This window comes from Blastomyces gilchristii, assembly GCF_000003855.2.
Source record: "Blastomyces gilchristii SLH14081 genomic scaffold supercont1.17, whole genome shotgun sequence".
NCBI lineage: Eukaryota > Fungi > Ascomycota > Eurotiomycetes > Onygenales > Ajellomycetaceae > Blastomyces > Blastomyces gilchristii.
Genome location: NW_003101666.1, coordinates 340,000 through 361,019, shown reverse-complemented (window position 1 = coordinate 361,019; position 21,020 = coordinate 340,000). Strand labels below are relative to the sequence as shown.

General features: G+C 47.0%; 5 protein-coding genes across 12 annotated transcripts; 1 reads left to right on the top strand and 4 right to left on the bottom strand.

Annotated features, from left to right (window-relative positions):
• Positions 1-715: 715 nt before the first annotated feature.
• On the bottom strand, positions 716-6,763 carry BDBG_07017 (C6 transcription factor). Its single transcript, XM_031722898.1, has 5 exons — positions 6,399-6,763; positions 3,938-6,325; positions 3,650-3,846; positions 3,082-3,590; positions 716-3,008 (listed from the first exon to the last, which is right to left on the bottom strand). The coding sequence occupies exons 2-5, from the start codon at positions 4,159-4,161 to the stop codon at positions 1,176-1,178; spliced, it is 2,763 nt and encodes a 920-aa protein (XP_031579921.1). The 5' UTR covers positions 4,162-6,325; positions 6,399-6,763; the 3' UTR covers positions 716-1,175.
• Positions 4,258-14,573, top strand: BDBG_07014 (extracellular salicylate hydroxylase/monooxygenase). Of its 6 annotated transcripts, XM_031722891.1 has the most exons (6): positions 4,258-4,835; positions 4,903-8,077; positions 8,153-10,030; positions 10,100-12,811; positions 12,891-13,585; positions 13,669-14,180. In XM_031722891.1, exons 4-6 carry the CDS (start codon positions 12,201-12,203, stop codon positions 13,782-13,784), a joined length of 1,422 nt encoding a protein of 473 aa, XP_031579914.1. In that variant the 5' UTR covers positions 4,258-4,835; positions 4,903-8,077; positions 8,153-10,030; positions 10,100-12,200; the 3' UTR covers positions 13,785-14,180. The 6 variants fall into 6 exon arrangements, with proteins under 6 accessions (XP_031579914.1, XP_031579913.1, XP_031579917.1 ...); XM_031722890.1 differs by having other exon boundaries at positions 4,260-4,835; positions 4,903-9,090; positions 9,224-12,811; positions 13,669-14,573; XM_031722894.1 differs by lacking the exon at positions 4,258-4,835 and having other exon boundaries at positions 5,672-8,077; positions 8,146-10,273; positions 10,451-12,811.
• On the bottom strand, positions 8,501-13,657 carry BDBG_07015. 2 transcript variants are annotated; one of them, XM_031722897.1, is made up of 5 exons: positions 12,873-13,657; positions 10,662-12,767; positions 10,003-10,599; positions 9,135-9,940; positions 8,501-9,075 (listed from the first exon to the last, which is right to left on the bottom strand). In XM_031722897.1, the coding sequence occupies exons 2-5, from the start codon at positions 11,028-11,030 to the stop codon at positions 8,688-8,690; spliced, it is 2,160 nt and encodes a 719-aa protein (XP_031579920.1). In that variant the 5' UTR covers positions 11,031-12,767; positions 12,873-13,657; the 3' UTR covers positions 8,501-8,687. The 2 variants fall into 2 exon arrangements, with proteins under 2 accessions (XP_031579920.1, XP_031579919.1); XM_031722896.1 differs by having other exon boundaries at positions 10,662-13,657.
• On the bottom strand, positions 13,755-17,404 carry BDBG_07013 (uncharacterized protein). Its single transcript, XM_002622456.2, has one exon. It carries the CDS (start codon positions 17,133-17,135, stop codon positions 14,589-14,591), a length of 2,547 nt encoding a protein of 848 aa, XP_002622502.2. The 5' UTR covers positions 17,136-17,404; the 3' UTR covers positions 13,755-14,588.
• A 14-nt stretch (positions 17,405-17,418) lies between these two features.
• Positions 17,419-20,883, bottom strand: BDBG_07012. 2 transcript variants are annotated; one of them, XM_031722889.1, is made up of 5 exons: positions 19,934-20,883; positions 19,770-19,882; positions 19,338-19,703; positions 19,212-19,268; positions 17,419-19,138 (listed from the first exon to the last, which is right to left on the bottom strand). In XM_031722889.1, the coding sequence occupies exons 3-5, from the start codon at positions 19,642-19,644 to the stop codon at positions 17,994-17,996; spliced, it is 1,509 nt and encodes a 502-aa protein (XP_031579912.1). In that variant the 5' UTR covers positions 19,645-19,703; positions 19,770-19,882; positions 19,934-20,883; the 3' UTR covers positions 17,419-17,993. The 2 variants fall into 2 exon arrangements, with proteins under 2 accessions (XP_031579912.1, XP_002622501.1); XM_002622455.2 differs by having other exon boundaries at positions 19,770-20,446.
• Positions 20,884-21,020: the final 137 nt, after the last annotated feature.

Below are 21,020 nucleotides of genomic sequence, written 5' to 3'. Positions count from 1 at the left end.
GATTTGGGCAGTCATTAGGGCTACAGAGTGGTTTGCAAAATAATAAACCTCGTCGACGCTGGCAAGCGGGTGCGAAGGGGGGGGAATATTCTCGTCAAGCTAAACAAATCAATAAGTGAAGATTCAGCTTTCTGAAGTCAGTGAAATCATGCCTCGGCGATTCTCCAATTTGCATTTCAACGCTGGCGATGTTTAACTTAGCTTCGGTGAAAATATAAATATTCAAAAACACACAGCGCACCCCGCTCGACTGAGCAATCTCTGGCAACACAAGGAAGGGAGAAGGAATGAAAGGCGTGAACATGTTAAAAGACGACTTCTTCCTCGCAAGGTTCAGGACAAGACTGATTTGCTCACGACCATTTCCAGAACGCTTCGCTCCTGATTCCTGAGAGACCTCAGCAACCTCTCCCACTGAAAAAGGGAATAGCGCAATCGTCCTATGATAACTAATTCTCCTTAGCCCGCCCTTCCCGCGAGACGTGCGTGCATGAAACAAACCGAGGCTATGGGGGCTTGGGGGCCTTCTGTCTAGCAGCACTTAGCGCACATTTAGCCTTCTGCATCATCATGAGAGTCACCCATCAATGAGCTTTTGAGGTAGCTCCACAGAGTGCATGCTCCGGAGCTATGTTTTTGGAAGTGCGGGACACGAGTACGATTGCGGGTACATAGCAGGAATGTGTGGAGTTGAAATTGTTTAGAGAAGGGAAGATGAGAAAAGCATATGAAGGATGTTTTTATTATTCAATGTCAAATTATATATATCTGGTAGTTACCTATGTGCGTATTATGGCATAGTTACAGGGGCCTGCAATGGACGAAGCGCGTATAGTTAACTCGAGGTTATTATGTTTATTTATCTTTTGGCTTTATCACTTCATTTTGTGAACTTTGTAGAAAATGTGTAGTTCAAATTCTCCATTATTAAAAACATTCTCATTGCTTGCCCAAATTAGGGGCGTACAGCATCATTAGGTTCAAAACACGCCAAAAATAAGAAATGAATAAAATATAACCCTGCAGTCCGTAGACATCACGTAAACTCCCAGATCTAATTTTGATATTCCTTTATTCATGAAATAGGAAACGAAAAAATGCGAAAATGTCCGTTAAACTGTTTTATTACATTAAAGATGGGGGTATCAGGGCCCGAGTCGCATAACACCCGGTCGTCAAATCGATGCGTTGAAATCTGTATCAGCAGAAATGCTTATTGCTCTTAGTTGCAATGGCTCGCATTCAGTAAAAGGAGAGTTGGGACTCGTAGCCTTAGCGCCTGCGTTCTCGGTGCTGTTAGGCATAGAGATATGTTGTTCTCCAGCTTTGCCGTCGGAATCAAGTGGCTTCTGATCAAAGTTTGAGACCACTTGCAGATTATTGTTATTATTATTGTTCGTCTCAATGGTATTGTTGTTATTATTGTTGTTGAGGTTGTTCTCAGTAAAATCATGCATCCAGTCAATGTTATCAAGATTGTATCTGTTGCTGTTGTCATTTGACATGCTCGAAATCGTAGGGTCAATGCCGTCAATGCCGTCTTCACCGGCGAAGAAATTCGCGCCCGCATCGTCGAAATTGATCAACGCGTCGAGGTCGTTCTGGTTGATGTCTGCATCATGGGCGAGATTCATGAGCTCTGTTAGACTCGTGTCACTATCTTCGGTGCCGTTAAGTGCGGCTTCATCGGAGAAAAAATCAGGGCGGATATTATTAGTGCTTCCGTTTTCACTTCCCACGGATTGAGGTGGCGTTGAAGCGTAGAGAATATCCGGTTTCTCCACCTGAGTGAAGGGAATGCTAGGCGTGACTGAAGTATAAGTGAAGTCCGGGATTTTATCTGGCATGCTGTCCGGTGGTGGAGTCAAGGCATCGGGATGGCCGGTAGAGAAATGAAGTGCGCTTGGCCGAACTGGTTGCTCTTCAGGTACCTGGGTGGAAACCTGAATTCCAGCTTTCCGAATGGCGGCTTCAAGGAAGGACGTTGCGAAGTCTGCAGACGCATAAATTTCCCTCAGTCTTTGCAGGATCTGCATACACTGATAGAAGCGATGTAAACTGGCAGATCGGATATTAAGGTCATTGGATTTGATATCAAGGAGGTGGATGATGACTGCAGGGAGCAGAACAGTGACTCCCGTAGTTGGGAGGTAGCGGGTGAGGTCCATTGTATGCAAGTGCTGGGCAATATTTGTGATTTCGATTGCAGCATAGCGGACTTTGTTGCGGGACAGGTCCTGAAGTCCAGCTTCAACTGTTGAGGATGGGGTAGCAGGAAGAACTTGTGGACGATGTAATGCACTAGAGGTTGTAAGGTATATCATCTTCAGCAATGCCCGGTGGAGATGTAGGACTTCCTCCCCATTAGCAAAGCTAGATGATGAAGGGCGTAGATACTGAGCCACCTCCGGGAGACTAGAGAGCCAGGCTTCCAGCTCCTGATCACATTTCTGGACTTCACATGTTTCCGATGAAGCTTTCTTTGGGACCAACATCATTGTAGTCTCCGTCGTACCTCCAAACTTGTGACCCAGAACCGAATATTGCGCGCCAAGGACGTGGCTTATGCAAAGACACAGTTTGGATTTTTCCATAAACATGGTTGCAAGCTGCCTCTGTTGCTCAATATTATGCGCTAATTCGCAGTCTCCAACTATTTGTAGAGCTTCGGCGGAGAGTGGCTTGACATCGAAATCGTCCAGCGTGAGCATAGGGACATTGCAGTCTTCATCCTTAATCCGAGTGGGTCGTCGCATTCCTAGAGCAATCAAGCGGTCACGAGTGTAAGTGCTCCACCAAACGCGCTTCCAGAGTTTTTGTCGTCTAGGGTCCATACAGGAGGAAGACGGGTCTCGATGGAGGCCAATAGTATGTGCAAGTGATAAACTGACACCCATCCAATGCCAAGTATCTTTTTGGTCATCCGGCATCTCATACCAGTGAGTCATCAGCAAAAGGGATTGGACCAAAGATATCCGATCAACCTCGTAATCAAAATCATACAAAAGCTAAAAGATGAAACAAACACACGTTAGCGAGAGGCCTCGACAGCAAAACAAGAAAAACCCAAACTTGCCATACCCTAGCTCTTTGAAAGAATGCTTTCCTGGCATCCTTTCTTGATTCGTAGCCAGCCTCTACTAGGTGCTTCATTGAGATGAATGCAGTTCCGGCAAACATAGTTGCTTGAAATAGAAGAAGGCTCATACGACGCGAACCATCGTTCCGTGCAATAGTACGCAGGAAATCGTCCAATTCCAACAGTGGCATGTACGGATGAACGAATTGCAGGTAACTTTTCATGAGTTCATTGCGCAGCCCCTCACTCGGAATTGTCAGAGCACCCTTGGCTTCAAGGTACGCGATATCGTCGGACTGGAACTTCGCCGGCAGAGGGCGGATAAAGTTGGGTAGCCAGCCTTTCGGCTTCTGTGGGGGCTGGGGGGAAATGCGGGCTCCAAAATCGACATCAAGTAGTTGTTGAACGGCGGAAGTCATATTACACAGTGGGCGAGCGGCCGGACGCGCCGAAATACTTGACATTCTGCGTCGTCGATCTTCCTGCTTGATTCGGTTGTCTTGCGTTTGATCTAGAAGTCACATTAGTAAACTGGGAAGATAGTATCTGTAGATGTTATAAACGACGAACATAATAGGTGCGGAACGTGATGACCGTGCTCCAAATCCACTGATAACTGAGATGGCGACAACGGAGCTAGCGGATCGGGAATTGGCACCCCGATATGGTCCTCAGTGCTGGTGTTAAAGGCAAATCCCGAATCGTCTGGTGTGTTAGCTGATTGTGTCGGTGTGGAGTTTGAAGCGCCTCCATCACCTCGAGACTTCCTGAGAACAAACATCTATCAGCTTTCATTCAAATTATAAGGAGCTTAATTCATCAAGCAAACGTTCGCGGTTGTTGGGCAAATAAACTGACTTTCTGCGCTTGCTCTCGGTGACAATGCATTTCACTTCATCTAATCTGCAGTTCGTACACGGAGAGCCATTTTCCATGACATCACATCGGACCTTGCGCGCCCTGCAACAGCAACAAGCTTTCGATGCGCGACGTTTTACCGGGCGAGATGTAGTCTGAATGCCTGCAGCGGCGGCTTTCCGCTTATTCTGCGGCTGCAGTTCCGCTACCTCGACGGAAGCCATGACGAATGAATTTGTGGCCAGCGTAGTATGTATGAGAGAGTTAACTCTTCCAAACTTGCAATCGGTTTCCGAAATCAACACAATTTTAGAGAAAGTCAGGGAGCAAAAAGAATCGTAAAGAAGATCCGATATTATCAAAATATATTTATAAATCCCAAAACAGGAAGAGTGGAGAGTGTGTATCACAAAATTTGTACAAAATAGAGAGGCGGGCAAAATAGAGGGAAAAAGGGGGGGAGCGGTGGGGACCAAGCTCTTATGTAGGCCAGTCCATTCCGGCGCAAAGCTTGCTCATCTCCTAACAAGCTGCAACAAGCTGCAGCCATAGCAGCTCGCCATTGTTTGCCTCCCCCATATCGGATATGAGACTTGCGGGTTTCAAAGCGTGGGCTGTGGCCCTGTGGGGAACTTCCAAGGTTGCGGCGGGGCGCCAAAACGAAGAGACCTGGGCATTTAACGACGACCGCTGACGGCGCTGAGAGCTCGTAAACCGGAGTGCTAAAAGTGAAGAACAACGCGCCTTTTCGGACGATAGTAGACGCTAGACTGAGTTCGCGATGGGACGAGAAATTTCTCAGAATTCCAGTAGCTGGAGAGAAGGAGTTGAACCGCCAATCGCCAGGTCAAGGGGGGACCCAACCCCACACTGAACCGCCGAAGAGCCCGCCTCTCCAGTAAGTGTGCTTATTTTAACTGGTTAGCGGTCATACATTTCGCCGCTAAATCTAGAGGACTGCCAAGTTGTGCAGGGTCCTTGTTGCCGAAGTTCTGCTCCGGCGAGAAACGGAGGCGTTCTCATGATCTTAAAAGTTGGAAGGCTCAAGCAACGAACAACAAATCGCTGACTCTCACATGAATAAAACGCAAACGTGCGACCTTCTGTTTAAAGGAAGGGTGTTCAGCCCATGCACAATATATGATGATTATTATTATTGCCATGCTGGATGCGGATTATGAAGCTCTATGCAATGAGACAAAATTTCATCCGGGTGTTTGGGTGCGAATGCCGAGAGCCGGGCCTGTACCTGAAATATTTTTTTTGCCCTTTGAATGCATAGTACCGAGATGTAAGTTAGTTGTTATCTCTCAACATACGCTGTAAGCATAAAAACTGCCGCTGTTCATATTTGGATCATTATTATTGATTTTGTGAGCCTGTTCGCCATCTAATAAACTTGCGGAAAAAATCAATAATTCTAAATGTTTGCAAGAGGGTCCAAGGGCGCAGGAATTTGCCAAGCTGGTGAAATTACCTCGGGCTGCGGCCGATTGTTCTCCAGGAGGACGGTTGGTGGATGGTGTTCGGTACCTAGGTACCTTGATACCCCAAACATGTAAGGAGAATTAAGTTTTGTGTGGGCCACTGGAATAATTTTGCGTGCTGGTTTTCAGGCTGCTTCGTGGATTACTGATGATTTGCCCTGGAAGCACCTCTTGAGACTCGCTAATTCAGGTCATGATGCCTTGTGCTCTAGAAGCTTCAATGTAATAAGTACTGAGCAGTTTCTCATATGGTCTACTAATTGCCCGATCTTGGAAGTTCGCGGAAAGTTGAGATCATGGGGTAGCCAGAATTTGATTATTTATGGCCAAAGTAGTTTTTGCTTTCGGAGTTTTGCGTTTGTTCGGGCTTGCGCGGTCAGGTGGCCAAACTGTGGGACAAAACAGGTTGTTTCGTCCAACCTTGGCTCAGGAAATCCTTGTTGTTGGACTCTCGAGTTGGGTTTTCGAGATCGAGATGCCTGCAATGACCACACAAAAGTCCGGGGTCGGACGCTTAACTAGTTACTTCCTTTCAGCCCTAGATTTTAACCATTTGCCTGAAGGCTGAGACTGAGAAAACGAAGCGGCCAGCTTCGGGGTTCCCCAATATTCTGCGTCGGGCATTCCTTTATCGGCGGTCATCCTCTCAAGCCAATGTGGCACCCATTCGGGCAAGTCTTCTGGGTTGTTCATCTAGGCTAGGAAAACCTAAGCCATCGTTAGCTACCGAAGAAGTTTTGGCTAGCCTGCTTTGGAGATCCATTGCTTCCCATGCGACTGGCCAGCTCAAACCCTTCAATTACGAGGGGTGATACTGATTAGTAAAGCGGGGGAGGGGCAGGATTTTCAATGATAAGAGGAGCATGGTCAGACTTGCAGATTCGTTGGTAGCCGTCACTCCCTATGCAATGAAAGGAAATAGTTATTTATATCAGTTGGATGCTAGAATCCTGTTGTTTTGTTCGACGACGTACGTTGGTAACCTCGAAATCCCCGTGATCTGGCATGCCCTAATCGTCCGCGGTTAGTCCCGTATGCTGGACTTGATGGCCTTGTCTTCAACCTCATCGGAAGACGACTCTCAAACTGTTGAATTTGTGCTGTAGAGTTCGTGGGATTTCCAATGGTTCCGCCTCTCCTTTGCCCTGCCTCTAGCGCCTCCCGCCACGCGATTGTTCCTTCTGGAACACTTATTAGTTAATGGAGCAACGAGCCAGGTAGCTCACTTTATTCATGGAGCTTGGGATAGCTCCACATTGCTTCGCCGCCGAATACTTTCCGCCCCAAAGATGGGGACGGGGACTTCATTTTTTGTGCCCCATTGTTATCCCCCTTCTTGCTATTTATTTTATTTTATATTTTTTATTATTTTATTTTTATTTTCAAAGACCTCGAAAAAAGGCTGTCAGTATTCTCTTGGATCTCCTTCCATCGTTTTAAAATTTAAGTTTACCAATTCTGATGAACACTGTATATACGCTTGGTACCTACCCGGATGGTTCCCCGATTCCACCAGGAGATAAAAAGTTAAAAGTGGCTGCGGAAAGTCCTGCACTTTTCTGGTTGCTCTTCACTCATGATTGCTCAGGGGTGGGGTGAATTCAACTTGGAGTTATGACTCTATCACACCAAGGAAGCACCTGAAGTCCTTGGTTCGTTAGAATATTTCTCTCGGATTTTTTTTGGCGTCGAAAACCCCGTCTCGGAGAGCCACGTCCAAATCGAAGATGAGTCAAATAATTTCTGAGAAAGTATCAGAAAGTGATAATTAGCCTTGACGTCAATCTGAAGTTTTAGTCTGCCTGAACTCTGGCCATCAAAATCCCGGAGAGCATTGCAAGCGTGCTTCGAAGTTTTCGGAAATCTTCCGTTCAGGCCGTCTAACGGGCACGCTACCGCGAAAGACAACAGAGTTGTGCTGTCAGGTGAGCGACTTGTGTTCTTTTTTGCCTCTATCGAGTCTACCAAACCAAAAAAAAACCTGTTTTGAATATAGCCCTATCTATTGGGCACGCCTGGACAATGCGGGATTGAAATAACCATCACCACCCCTGAGCGGACCCCGCGCGGCCTGACGGACTACCCGCCTGCTTGTTCTCCCTCTCCCTCGCAGAACGGCATGCCGCTGATCTAGACTCATTGCTCAGCGCTCGCGCAGGTAAATCCCAAGTGCTAAACAAACGAGCTTCCTCTCTTGGGAATGTACACGATTAGGACATTTTTAGTTTAACTAACGAAATGATGACCAATGCGTCAACAACCCTTACATTACATCACCTGTCTGCTATTTTCTTTTTGTTCTTGGAATGAGAGGGATAAAAACCCACAGACTACGAGTAGAGCACACCAATATACTAATACGAATCCCGGGAGGGATTCGCCGACAACTTTTGATCAAGGCGGGATAAGGCGATAACTGCAGTCACAGTCAGTGAGTGATAAATAAATAATAATAAAATTTCTCAGAATCGAATCCTTGCGGGGAAGCCGGGGTTGGGTTGCGGAGACAGTCGGGATAGCAGACTAGCTTGGCTGGGAATATCTCGGCCGAGGGCGCCCAGAAAGCAACCATCCGATATCGGTTCGTTTGCCTCTAGGGTGATAATAATAATTATTTTTTTCTCCTTGCGCTTCTTGCCGGGGCGTCCATCATGTGGGGCTTCCGCAATCGTTTCCTTCCATGCTGATATAAGACAGCATAGCTAACTAACTATACAAAAGGATGTAGCCCGCCAGCTTTCAATCTGTTACTTAGATGTTGATTCCCAGCACAATTGCCGTGATAATTAACCAACGGCTTAGATCATGTTATTTACACACAGTCCGGGGTCATTTGTAACGGATGTGACATCGCAGACCACTAGCATGCGACATATATCTACAATCTTCACATACTACTTCGAGGAGCCATCCTAGTTTACAACCTGATGGAAGGGAGAGCCAATATCCTCAGTCATCACGCGCTCCATACAACCTCTGCCTCGTTCAAGTGGTGGTCCCAAATTAGCGAGTAGAAATCCGTTGTGCAGATTTACGGGACAGAGATGTTTACGTGCCATGAAACTTATACCACAGGGGGAACAGCATAAAAAACTTTTTCAATCTTGAAATAGGGGTATCAGTTACTAATTGGTACCTTGAGCAGAACAGTAATATAACAAACACCCAGAGCTGGAGGGGGAGTTGCAACAAAGATACCAACTTCTCTAGCCTGATCCATTTCCTCTAGAACATCCTCCACACTTCGAAGAAGAATAAGCCATCTATAGCAAAATCTTCCTCCCAGCCTCCAGCTCACCTATTTCCTTACGCAATTGAGCGCGTTTCCGTCTCAATTTGGGATCTTCTCCAGCGATTTCACTAAGTTGTTCTGCGGACAGGCTTTGGACAAAGGCTGGGGAGAATTGCTTGAGGGGTGTCTGTCGACCAGCGATGAGATGGTAATCTACCGCTTGCATGCACACGCTGTCCACGAAGCGTTTCCGAGCTACTCTATAGTACGATTTCAAGATATCATGGAGATCGCGGACGGTATGCTCGAGGTTACTCATATGGTTCTGATGCACGATATCCTGGAGTCGGACGACTGTTCCGTGAGCACGGTCGCTAATTGCATGTTTTTGCATCGCGGTCTCTATCCGTTTCTGGCGGCTGCAAACAATGTCAGTATGTCACACCAATATGAACTTCGGGGAGTGGGGAAGGCATGCCATTTCTCAAGGTTGTCGTTGAAATAGTGATTAAGCGTCATGGGAATGCCATCTCTTTCCACACACAGGAGGAATTTAACCTGGCGTAGAGACCGCTGGTATATCTCAACAAGCGGATCCATCAGAAGGGACAGTAAACGTTCACGGACCGGCCGATCTTTGCAAACCGATTCCAGTACTTTTAGGATAAACGAGTGGACTGCACATATCATGTCGCTGACGTAACCGAGCGCAAGAATTTCCCAGTTGACGGATTGTTTCTTTACGATCGGCGACAGAACTGACGGGTTAAATGTGCCAATTTCGAAACCACGGCTATTGCGGAATGTATCTCTCAGCCATGTCAAAATGTGTGTTTGGAAAGCATGCTGAACAGTTGTTGGGGGCGTAAGAATGTCTTCAAGGCCCTCAGGGTCTTTTATAGACCTACTCGTCGGACCCTGGTTTCCCTCTTCGCGAGCATCTTCGCCTCCAGATTCACATTGATCCCCATCGATCACCTCCCCGGATTCATCTTCTCCATCCGCACTGGAAACAAAGGCATATCGATGTCCCCAATGCTCCATGTCCTCAGAAAACCTGTCATTTCTGTTCACCAAAATAGTGGGAAGCTTTGTGGACGGCTCTCGATCGAATATATCATTGCCACCGTAATCGGAAGCCAATGCGAGAAATGATATGTGCTGAACCTTGGTGATTATGTCAAGAAGATACTTTCGTTGGCTGTCTGTAGAGTCCCTCTCTGGGCCTAGGGACGCTAGCGCGTCTTTCTTGCGAGCAAGAGCTTTGCTGATCTCGGACTTCACCTACTCGAAGTTATATCAGTAGTAGACCCTTTATTTAGTTATTTAGACTAGTGAAAACTGACATGGGGAAATTCCCGGCGGATATGCGAGGTAAGAATCTCCTGGAGCCGCGTGCGCAACGAATTGATTCCAACTTTATCCTCATCAATCGTGTTCCAGGGAGATGTCGACCTGAAGAAACTTTCTTCAGCCTTGTCGCGATCCTGTGTGCCGTCGTCGAGATCCTGTTGGCCCTGATTTCGTACTAAACTCCATCCCATCTTCCAACTCGATTCCTTTTCCAACAGATGAATCACTTTTTTTTCGGCGCCCTTGTCAACAAGGTCTGGCTTCGTGAGTACACCGATTGTTCGTTCCCCGTGAGCATCGACCTCTTTTGCCATCTCTAGAATCTCCTGGGTTGCGATATCGACATTTGCAGGCACGATTACCAACATCACACTTCGCGGGTTCTTCATGTATTCTTGCACCATGTTTCTGACAAGTTGGATATCCTCTTTCGTAGTTAAGCCGGATGTAGTATTTTTGAATATACCTGGAACGTCGATTATGCTTAGGTGATCTTCATCGGGACCGCAGACCTCCAGCCTAAGAACATCGGTTGAAAATGTCTTACCAGATGTGTCCAGTGAATCGCTTAACCCCATGACCCCGTTTACCTATTAATGTTATCCAATCAGTCGGCAATAGTTCAGAGTGCACATGGCAAAAGCGAACTCACTTTAGCCATGATGTTCGCGAAAGAAGGCCGGTTCAGTTCTGGAAGATCGACAATTCCCCAGGAACGGACATGTTCGGCATGTTCAAGGTTCGCATCTGCACCAGGTATAATCGACACAGTAATTCTCTTCTCCTCCGCCCTCCGAAAGGTGATTTGAGTTGCGAATCTTGTGCAGAGGCCACTGTCGCGAGGAAATGGTAACTTTGTCAGGCCTTCAAGAACCGAGCTTTTACCAGACGATTGATCTCCAACGACAACTAGTTGAGGCAGAGCAATATGGCTCCCCACATTACAAGCAAACAGTTTATCAATTTTGTCCAGCAGCGTAGGGTCGGAGAGCTTATGGTAGGCGCCGGATTCCGACTCCATTCTGACGGATAACAAAGTCCAAGGCTTCAGTCTCTGGATACTAGATTGATGTAGCAGGCCTGGGGGAAAAGGTGGTATATATAGACAAATTCATGTCTTCCAGATCCCATAGAGTCCAATAAACTGGTCTAGAGGAATTCCGGGCAAAGTCCACTGGATGCTTCTGAGGATCACCACAGCTGAGAATGAATAGCTGTTGATATTGATGATAAAGAAATATCTGTGATCCTTCTTATGCAGCAGCTGTAGCATCCCATTTATTGGACTTTATCAAAGGAATCATTTGCATCTGTAACTTGGCCATCTCACTGGAGGGAGGTGAATTGTCATGTACCAGCGGAAATTGGCTGGGTCATAAGAAATGTCTAAAGGAGATGCCATCTGTTGACATAACAGCTTCAGCCATGCAGTAATGCACTTTCATGCTTCACTCATTGAAGGCAAGCAACAAAAAGGAGTGCAATTCATTAGTGTAAATTGCAATTGCCCAGCATCTATTGCAGGGATTGACCCAACTCTTTGGCAGTTTCATTGTGCCCATCTCCATGGACAGCTCCAAACAGTCTGGTCCAAAGTTTAGACAGTACATTTTTTAGCGAGCCAACATAGTCAAAGACAGTCATGACAGCAGATAGAGCCTTTCTTGGTTGCAGGGTGGTGTCTGCATGGATGAAACAAAGAACAAAGAGAGGTAGGTAGGGTAGGTTGTGGTTGATATCTTTGGCGCCAACTAGCGCCATATCAACAGTCCGGGTGTCCACGATCGGTATTTCTGCTGCCTAGCCGCTAATCTTGAGTTGTATGCCACCTCGTACGGAGTTCACGCTCAGTTCGAAACATCAACTATCTAGACTGGGTAGAGAAGGTCTGTATAGGATGTTCTCTTCTCTCGATAATTACTGAAGCCTGGCCGAATGGCTAAAAATATGTGGCTTTTCCTTGCATGACTATGACGTTTGTTTGCCCGACTGTCACGCAGAATGAACACGAGCATGATATTGATTCCATCTCAGGCAGCAAAATTAACAGTAGGATATGGAAGAATGCGGCGGCTATATATACCATCATCTGTTCAGGGCAGCATCTTCCCAATGCGCCCGCTGAATTTCGGGTCTCAACGATAGTCTATCCAGTGTATTCATCGCCTACTTCTCCATTTCGCTATCAAAAATGAAAATCGCCATCATCGGCGCAGGCATTGGCGGATGCGCCGCCTATCTCTCCTTGAAGAAGCGCCTCCCAAAGCCCCCGTCCCCATCTCAGGACCATGAATACACCATCTATGAAGCCTACGCTACCCCCCGGGACTTCGAATCCCCCCATCCGCTAGGAGAGACCCATTCTGCCTCCCTCGTTGTGGGCGGAGGTCTTGGCGTGGGTCCCAACGGACTCAGGGTCCTCCAACGGCTGGATGAAGAACTCTTCCACGACGTTGTACGGGCCGGGTATCCCTATGGCACCCTGAAGTTTATGAACTCGTATGGCTGGACGCTGATGCGGATGTCTACTCGTGGCGGTTCTGACCCGGAGATTAATTCCGTTTCCATGAGCAGACATGCGATTTGGAAGACTCTACGGAGTCGCATTCCGGATGGCGTTCTTGTCAATAAGCGTGTTACGGAGGTTGTGGCTAATGCGGATGGACGAAATATCATCAAGTTTGCGGATGGGAGTCCAGATGTAGAGGTCGACCTTGTAATCGGCGCGGATGGCTTGAAAAGCGTGGCAAAGAAGGCACTGTTTCCCGCGGAAGGGCAGGATCTGTACCCCCCACATTATCAGTTGAGTTTTGGTTTCCTAACCATTTCACTATTAGGTTATATGAAACCCCGCATAGCTAACATTCATCCCCTTTTATAGAGGCATAGTTGGTATCGGTGGCTTCGTGCCCCTAGCCGACATCAGCTCACACGTCGAAGCAGGCGCCATGAATATTGTGTTTGGAGGGAACGGGTTCTTTGGCTACTCTCCCTCAGACACAGATGCTGAAGTCCCTAACCGACACATACCACAGGGAGTCTTGCCTCCTGGAAAGACCGTTATGTGGTGGTCTAGCTATGCCATTGACGACTGTCCCAATCCCGAAACCATCAATAAAGAAGCCGTAAAACAGGACCTGCAGAAACGACATGGCGACTGGCGAAATCCTGTAATCCAGAAGATCATCAACAGCGTCGAAGTCGAAACAATGTACCCGGTGTGGACAACCCCTGAATTGCCAACATGGGAGCGTAACGGGGTTGTGCTGATTGGAGACGCGGCGCACACCTTACCCCCGACTTCAGGTCAGGGAACATCGCAGGCACTGGAGGATGTAGAGTGTTTCTCGATGTTCTTGGCCTATTATTTGAGCCAAGGATACGACCTTAAATCTCCAACGGAGACGGAGGCGTTGGCGGAAAAGGCTGCTATTTCGCAGACTTCGAAAAAATATATGGAAATCCGCCAGCCGCGGGTTAAGGATATTCTCAACAAGGCGAAACGGATGGAGAATAAGAAGAGAAACTTGACTATTTTTGAAGAATGGATCTTGTACATAGTACTTTTTATCGTTGGTGAGTTGGTTCTCCTTAATCCCCCCTCTCTTGAACCTCGACCGAAAATTGGCTAATATTCCTCCCTTCTCCTGCGATGATAGGCTGCATGCCAACTCTACCTTGGTCGAAAAACTTGTTTGCTTATGACGTTGCGGAAGATGTGAACCGTGTCATCCAGTCAGAGAAACAAAAGAAGCCGGAAAAAGGCAAGATGTAGGACTATCCATGGATATTCAGCGCTTCTCGTGGATTAGATCAGCACCACCACCGTAATTTTATCTTTAATGCTCCTCCCTGTTTCCCTTCTCTGATCTATCCATTATTTGACCCTTCTCCACTCACATACATCGTCAAATGTCCTAGCACATCTCTATTTAATTACATTATACCCTTTTGAATTTTTCTAATTTCATTTTGAACACCCCCTATCCTGCACTTTTTGAAAAATCAAAAATGTACTTGCAAGTAGCAATCCAAATGGTAAAAATGAATATTCACGATGCTCCACCTCTCTCTCTCTCACAATGTGCAAAAGAAAACAATAACAAGAATGAAAATACCTCTGATACCCGTTATTTCCCGCTGTAGTCAATTACACTACATAGCATAAAACCATCGACCTGCAATCCTCGACGAAAACCATATACATCACATCCCGCGACATGGGAATGAGGCAATCATTGAACAAGAAATCAGAATGAAAAGAAAAGCAAAGCAAAGCAATGAAAACATTCATTGTACCATCTCTTTCTCTCTGGTCAGATCATACATCTACATAAACAGACCAAGTAAAACATCACAACATTCATCAGCATTTCTCATTAAAACAAAGAAAATCATAAAACATAAACAAGGGCATAAAGATAAACATAGAAATAATATATAAGGGGAAATGAAAATGAGAAAAGAAACGATGAAAACTCCCAACAGGATCCACCTCCCTGCCATCTACATCCACTCCATTTCCCCATCCACACAGCAGCTCTGTAAAAAAGAAAAAGAAAAGAAAAAGAAAAAATCCTCAGACCGCGCCCCCACCTCTTCCCATTCTCTCAATCGAGCTCATAATCCCACTCCTCCCCGCCGCGGCTGCAGACATCCCACCACTACTCGTCGGCAACCCGGAACTAATAGACTTCCCGCTCCCACTATTTCCTCTAGAATGGCTGGGAGCAGGCATTCCAAACCTCGGAGCCCTAGGAGTTGGACCGCCGGGTGGTCGAATGGCAGATGAGGATGAAGAAGTTTGGATACGGCCAATGTTACTATTGCCGCTAGGGATAGCGTCGTTTTCTAGATTTTGCGTTGGTTTTCCGATGCTATTATCGAATCGTGTGGTGGGTGGCTCATCTTCGGAAAAGGAACGCTGGCGGTAAGTAGGTGGTTCGGGAAGTTTTCGTCTGGGTTGCTGTTGTTGCAGTTGTCGCTGTAGTTCTGCCTGCTCTTCTTGGATCATCTGATCTTCCTCCGCTTGCTCTTGCTGCCGCTGCTCATCATCGCGGTCATGGTGGTTGTGCAGTTGCTGCTGGTTTTGATATTGCTGGATTGCAAGCCACTCATCAACGGCTGCAACAAGTTCACCCTTTTCTGCACGTTCCTGTTTTAGTTCAGATCGAAGGGCTTCACTGTCACGTTTAATAGATATGATCTCCTGTTCTAAGCCCTTGACATGAGCTTCAAGAACCCGCTTGTCTGCCTCAAGCGATTCGGTCTCTCGAATAAATGTAGCCTCTCCGCAGAATCCACCTTCCCCACCAGAAATGTTGGAGTCCTTTTCTGCCCTCAAGCGGTCGTTCTCCTCCAATGCATCCTTCAATTTCCTCTCTGCTTCCCTAACACGCTTCTCCCATCGTGCTTCATAACTCTTTTTGAGAGCAGCGACTTTAGTCTCATGCTTTCCTTTGTAAAGTGTATGTAATTCACGAGCAACCTTTTCAACAGCATCCTGGATTTCTCTGGCTGTTTCTTCAGCGGATTTCTTATCAGCCTCAGTAGGAGGAGAATTTGTTGCATTTCTGGCGGCGGAAAGTTGGCTCTCCAGCTCCACAATTTTGCCTTCCAATTTCTCCTTGCATTTTTCTCCTTCCTCGATTTTCATGTTCAGCCTCTCACGCTCACGCTCTGCATCAACGATTTCATCCCTAACGCTTCTCAAGACTGATTCCATCTCCTTCCCTCTTCGATCCCATTCCTGTTGTTCGGTTTCTCTCCGGGCACACTCGTTTCGCAGTTCCTCGGATACTTCCCCAACTCTGCGTTCCGCATCCGAAACTGACTCTTTTAAACACTTAACTTCGGCATCTCTCCCACTAAGTGTAGCTTTCAGAGAAGATATTTCCGAAAGGAAAGAAGACTTCAAGGATTCTAGCTCTCTAGGAGTAATGCTTGGAATAGACCGAGGAGTGGGAGCAGGGGGGATGTCTAAGTCCAGCAAAGAAAATTTTGACGGGGAGCGAAATCCAGAGGCGGTAGATTTTCCTGGGGAAAATCGAGACTGTCGTCGAGCTGGAGAGTGGTAACCGCCCTGTGCGGCATATGAAGCGCGAGAAAATGCATGGATCTGGTCTGTAAATTCGGTAAAGCTCATATGGCTATCGCGACGGGTGTAGTTTCGTCTAGGTGTTGGTGTTCCTCCATCTTGCTCCGAAAAGATGCCTCTCCTCTTGATTGTGTTAGGGGTGTCGGGCATGTCGTCGGGACATCTGGCGACACGCACATTTTTCTGCGGGCTAACGGATCCTTCTCTTACCCGCTTCATTGGCGAGTCTCGTCTGAGTTGAGCAAAGCTAGTCATATCTAAATTAGGAAGAGCAGAGAAAGTGCTTAGGCATGTATCGTCCTGATCACAAGAGGCGTGGTGCTCGTTCCCACCATGGCTGTCCGCCATGCCGTCATTATCACTTAAGCCACCTTGGTAGATAGTGCTCATACTTTCGTTATTCTTCTCCTGTGTTGTGATGTTGGATTCCTCCCCGTAATTATTGCGGTTGCCATGTGGGTTGAGCATACTCGTATCAGTTTCTGTTTCGTATGTCTCTTGATTGCGACTCTCAATAGGCGGCTGGGTATCGTCGCCATCGTCCATAACATCTTCTTTGATGGCAGGAAGTTCACCCTCTCCATGTAAACTCTCTTCCCTCTCTTCCTCGACACCATGCATAAGCTCCCGACTATCCAACTTCTCTTCATACGGCTCATCCATACCAAAATTCCCTGGTTCAGCTTCTCGAAAGAGAGGCGTGTGGTCACTGAGCACAGTCGACCGAAATGGGGAACTTGCAGGGCCGTCGTGTCCAGCGTTAGAAGGGCTATCCCCGCCGTGGCCAACGCCGACATCACCGTATTCCAAAGGAACAGTGGAATCGTCGTATGTCGAAGGACGCCTGTTCTCATCGCTGTAAAGTGGGCTTTTCATTGAAGGAGTGTTGGCGACATTATCAATCGTTGAGGCTTTGATAGCCGGGGAACCCGGCATTCGCGGAGTATGTGCGCTGGGAGAAAAAGGAGGACGAGAATTCCGCTTAGACGGCGTTAGGACGGATAGAGGGCTGTCCATTGTTTCGGCCATAACTTCTTTTCAAAAGTAAAGGGGAACAAAAAATAAAAGTCTTAGAGGGCCAAACGGCACCTCGTGCGGATTTGCTCTTTTTTTGTATGAACGGCGGCTTCTGAAGCGTTCGCGGTCTTGACTTGGAAGTGAGGATGTGGGAAAGCAAAGGTAGTCAAAACCAATATGCTCGCAAATTGTAAGCTTGGATATAATTGCTCTACAAGTTAATGTAGCAGAGGAAAATTATGGCTGTTTCGTCTCATCCAGCCAAAACTTGGTGGTGAGAGATTGACAACTGAATGTTTGCGATGGTCGTTGCTGTGGCATTGTTCTGGGGAGCAACGGATGTAAATAAAGCTAAACTACATATGGTCTAGCATGATTATATCACATGATATTAGCGTTAAGTTGAGAATGATAGAATTATTTTATTCAGCTAGATACTACGGGGAAAGAAAATCAATAATAATATCAATTGGAGTAATTGGATTGGGAGAGTGTAGTGTACTGTAACCCCGTATTAAAACCAAATCACGTAAAGCGTGAACAATTCTCCCAAAAAAAAAAAAAAAGTGTATGATAAAATAAAATCAATTGCCTCGCAAGAGTATCAAATCCAACATATAAAGTAGAGATTGAAAAAACGGAAGAAAACAAAACTAGCCATCACCCATAGACACATTATTTATAATACTCTTTATGGGGGAATAATAATAATAGTATAACCATATGTCACTTGATCCATCACCCGCAAGGAGTAAAGTAACGCCACCAGTAAAAGGCAAGAAGCACGGCAGAAGGACAGGTAGGGGGCAATTTCAACCCAATTCACGAGGCTAAATAAGCAAGCGTAACCTAAGGGAAAATCAAAGCCCGCTAAGCGTTATCATGAACAGTAACATGGACAATCTCGGGGATTAATGGCTCTTCCTCCTCCCCATGATGAGGGTGATGAAGAAAGACATCCGGCGCCGTAACCGACACGGTCGTGTGCTTCTTGCCCTGCATGAAGTATAGCTGACAAGCTCCCACAATAGCAACAATCGCACTACCCCACCATGCGAGGCCAGTGAATTCGATTTTCGAGCCAATGCTATAAAGATACCCGGCAACCGGCGGCGCAACTGTTCGACACGCTGCGCCGGCGGAAGCGGCGAGACCGTTAATTTTACCGATCACGGAGTGTGACGGACTGGCTTGTTTGATGAGGATCAATAGGACTGGATAGTCTAGGATGGAGAATATGTTGCGGATCGTCAGGCAAATATATATCCCAGGGAAAAGTAGGATTTGCGGGAGGAAGGCCAAGAAGGGGACGATGAAGTATGCGATTGGGTGTAGGACGGTAACCAGCACGAAGACGTTCCATACGCCCAGCCACTCTGCTAGGAGTGGGAAGAGTATGGCTTGGATTAGAAGGGCGATTATACCGTTGACGGCCATGATTAGTCCGACTGTTTGAACTGGAAGGCCCAGGCCGCCGGGGATGTTGAATGGTGATTTTAAGATTGTGGAGGCTGTTCCGGATCTTTCATCTTGGAGGAATATAGGTAGTAGATGATCGTACGTCATGGAATGATAGGTGAATATCCCCAATGCGATCACAAGCATGGTGACGCGGTACGTGAAGACCTTAGGTTCTTCAGCAGCAGAACTTTCGAGGGATTTTCCGTCCGGCTCAACATCCCATTCTTCGTCATTGTGCATTTCCACGTCGTTAAAAGTACCATATGATTTCGCGCGCAGATCAGCTGAGGCGTGAGCTGTAGAGCCAGTTGTAGCCACTGCGCCCAGTGGTACCCCAAATTCCTCCTCGTCATGTGGATGTTCGACAGCCGCTGCGCCCCTGAGTAGGTCGGGATGTGTCTCTTCCAAGAACAAATACCCTGCTATGATACTCATGAGCTGCAACAACGCGCAAATAATGTTGGGGAGAAGGTAAGGAAAAATGCCAAAAATTCCAGAATGGGAGAATACATCCGGGAAGGAGTCAGCGGGTCTTGCGAAGTAGCCTCCGATTGCTACAGGAATGGTAGATCAGTATTCAAGCATTCACACGCAATGGAGATAGGATTATGCGGATATAAAATTTACCTGGGCCGATAATAGTGCCGATAGACCAGACAAATGGCATAACCGCGTAGGCACGGGCTGTGGGAAACAATAAGTTAGACGTAAAAGAACATGTCACGAGCTGGATAGGTTGAAGGAAAATCGTACGTTCATGTTCTGGCTTCTTGACCAACTCTCCCACCATTGTCTGGATCACGCCTATATTCCCATTCAAAATTCCACCGATGACCCTACCAAGTAGTGCTACCCAAAAACTAGTGGAAAACCCGACTATAAGCAGAGAGAGCATGGTACCTACGCAGCCGAAGAGCAGGATTGGCTTGCGGCCAACTCTATCAGACAGCCCACCCCAGAACATGCCTGTCAAGCTCTCCGACAGAGCAAAGGCAGAAATGAGAATTCCGGCGTAGAAGGAGGCATTGTTTTCACGGCCGATGTGAAAGTCTTTAACCATTATCCATGAGTAAGGGAAGATGGAGGTTAGGGCGATGGGTTCAGCCAGGCGGCATAGTGCTAGTACACACTTGTTAGTTTCGATGGTTGTAAAGCCCACATGTTCCAGTATGGGCATATGCTTACCAAGAATAAAGAGCTGTATAGTGGGAAAGGCTTCATCGGGGGCATTGAGCCGATTTGCAGTAGGCGTTGCGGTGGCATTGGTCGTATTGGCGGTGGAGGAAGAGCCGTTTGGTCTTGCCTGAGGTGTTAATGACATATTCTTCACAGAGTAATTTGATCCTTACGGCTATCCCCTCAACACGAATCCGACACTTGTGCCTGTCTAACTCAGATTCCGATCGATTCTAACAATGTCGACGGCGGTAACCCATCGGTTTCTCGATGTTGAGATACGCCTCGCAACGACTTGATATGGCGATTTGAGTCCTCAATCTCGACTCGATACTTTTTAGCACGACCGGAGTACAGACAGGAACAAGAGTGTAAAGTGCCTATCAAGCACAATGGGAGATTTGGCGGTGTTTAACAGCAAGTTCGGCAAAAGAATATAAACAATAGAAATGAACGCAGTGTGAGTAATTATGACAGCAGTGGCGGGGTTTTAAGCTTGATATATCGGCTTCGGCTCAAGGAACCATACGTTCCGTAAAATCATTTCTTGGTTCCATTATGACGCATGGACAAGTACCTGGTACTTGTCCATCCCCGCTCAACCGCCCAACCGCGCTCAAATTCTCTTATCGCTTAAGAGCATGTTGAGTACCAGTACTTGACAGATGAAGATGGTTCCAGTCTTCCCCCTTAGTTGATGGTATGTGGAGATAGTTTCAGTCACACTGCCCCACAGTTTTGCAGTTAGGCCAGGCCTGCTACTCCGATGAGCGGCGGAATCGCCATATGTATGTGGGTGCTGTTTCCCTTTCCCCGCTCATAGAATTCCATCTCAAACGCAGGGAGAAGTCAGCCCGTTTTTCAATTGAATAGAGTATTAATAAGCACGGGATTTTATCCCCCTTTCCTTATCAAATCCTAACTCCACGAGATTTTGATGCAATTGCCTCAAAAGACACTGCTGCGATATATCTCCCGCCTCCGAGGACCCTTTGAAGCACACCCAGTTCGGACTCGGTCGTTATTTAGCTGTTGGCAAAGTCTACGAGATGATAGAAATGTTCGCCACTAGCGCGTCCCGGAAGAAATAATTGGTTTTAAATTATGGCCAAGTGAGTGCGTGGCTTGCCGCCCAGGCCGGAAGTGGGCAAATCCATGCGCCAGTGCGGCAAAGTAGTTGTTGTCAAATGCGAAATGTATGTTTGATGCATCTAATTTGTTGATACTGCAGATATCCGTACTCTGCGACAGGCGACAAAT

Coding starts and splice junctions, on each gene's coding strand:
- BDBG_07017 (XM_031722898.1), bottom strand. CDS start 4,161: ATGGCTTCCGTCGAGGTAGCGGAACTGCAGCCGCAGAATAAGCGGAAA. Junction 3,847..3,937: donor ACCGAGAGCAAGCGCAGAAA/GTCAGTTTATTT, acceptor GTTTGTTCTCAG/GAAGTCTCGAGGTGATGGAG. Junction 3,591..3,649: donor TCACGTTCCGCACCTATTAT/GTTCGTCGTTTA, acceptor TGTGACTTCTAG/ATCAAACGCAAGACAACCGA.
- BDBG_07015 (XM_031722896.1), bottom strand. CDS start 11,030: ATGGAGTCGGAATCCGGCGCCTACCATAAGCTCTCCGACCCTACGCTG. Junction 9,941..10,002: donor TCCGCCGGGAATTTCCCCAT/GTCAGTTTTCAC, acceptor AACTTCGAGTAG/GTGAAGTCCGAGATCAGCAA. Junction 9,076..9,134: donor AACGACAACCTTGAGAAATG/GCATGCCTTCCC, acceptor CATTGTTTGCAG/CCGCCAGAAACGGATAGAGA.
- BDBG_07014 (XM_031722890.1), top strand. CDS start 12,201: ATGAAAATCGCCATCATCGGCGCAGGCATTGGCGGATGCGCCGCCTAT. Junction 12,812..12,890: donor CTGTACCCCCCACATTATCA/GTTGAGTTTTGG, acceptor CCCCTTTTATAG/AGGCATAGTTGGTATCGGTG. Junction 13,586..13,668: donor CATAGTACTTTTTATCGTTG/GTGAGTTGGTTC, acceptor CTGCGATGATAG/GCTGCATGCCAACTCTACCT.
- BDBG_07013 (XM_002622456.2), bottom strand. CDS start 17,135: ATGGCCGAAACAATGGACAGCCCTCTATCCGTCCTAACGCCGTCTAAG.
- BDBG_07012 (XM_002622455.2), bottom strand. CDS start 19,905: ATGTCATTAACACCTCAGGCAAGACCAAACGGCTCTTCCTCCACCGCC. Junction 19,269..19,337: donor CAAGAAGCCAGAACATGAAC/GTACGATTTTCC, acceptor TGTTTCCCACAG/CCCGTGCCTACGCGGTTATG. Junction 19,139..19,211: donor CGGCACTATTATCGGCCCAG/GTAAATTTTATA, acceptor CCATTCCTGTAG/CAATCGGAGGCTACTTCGCA.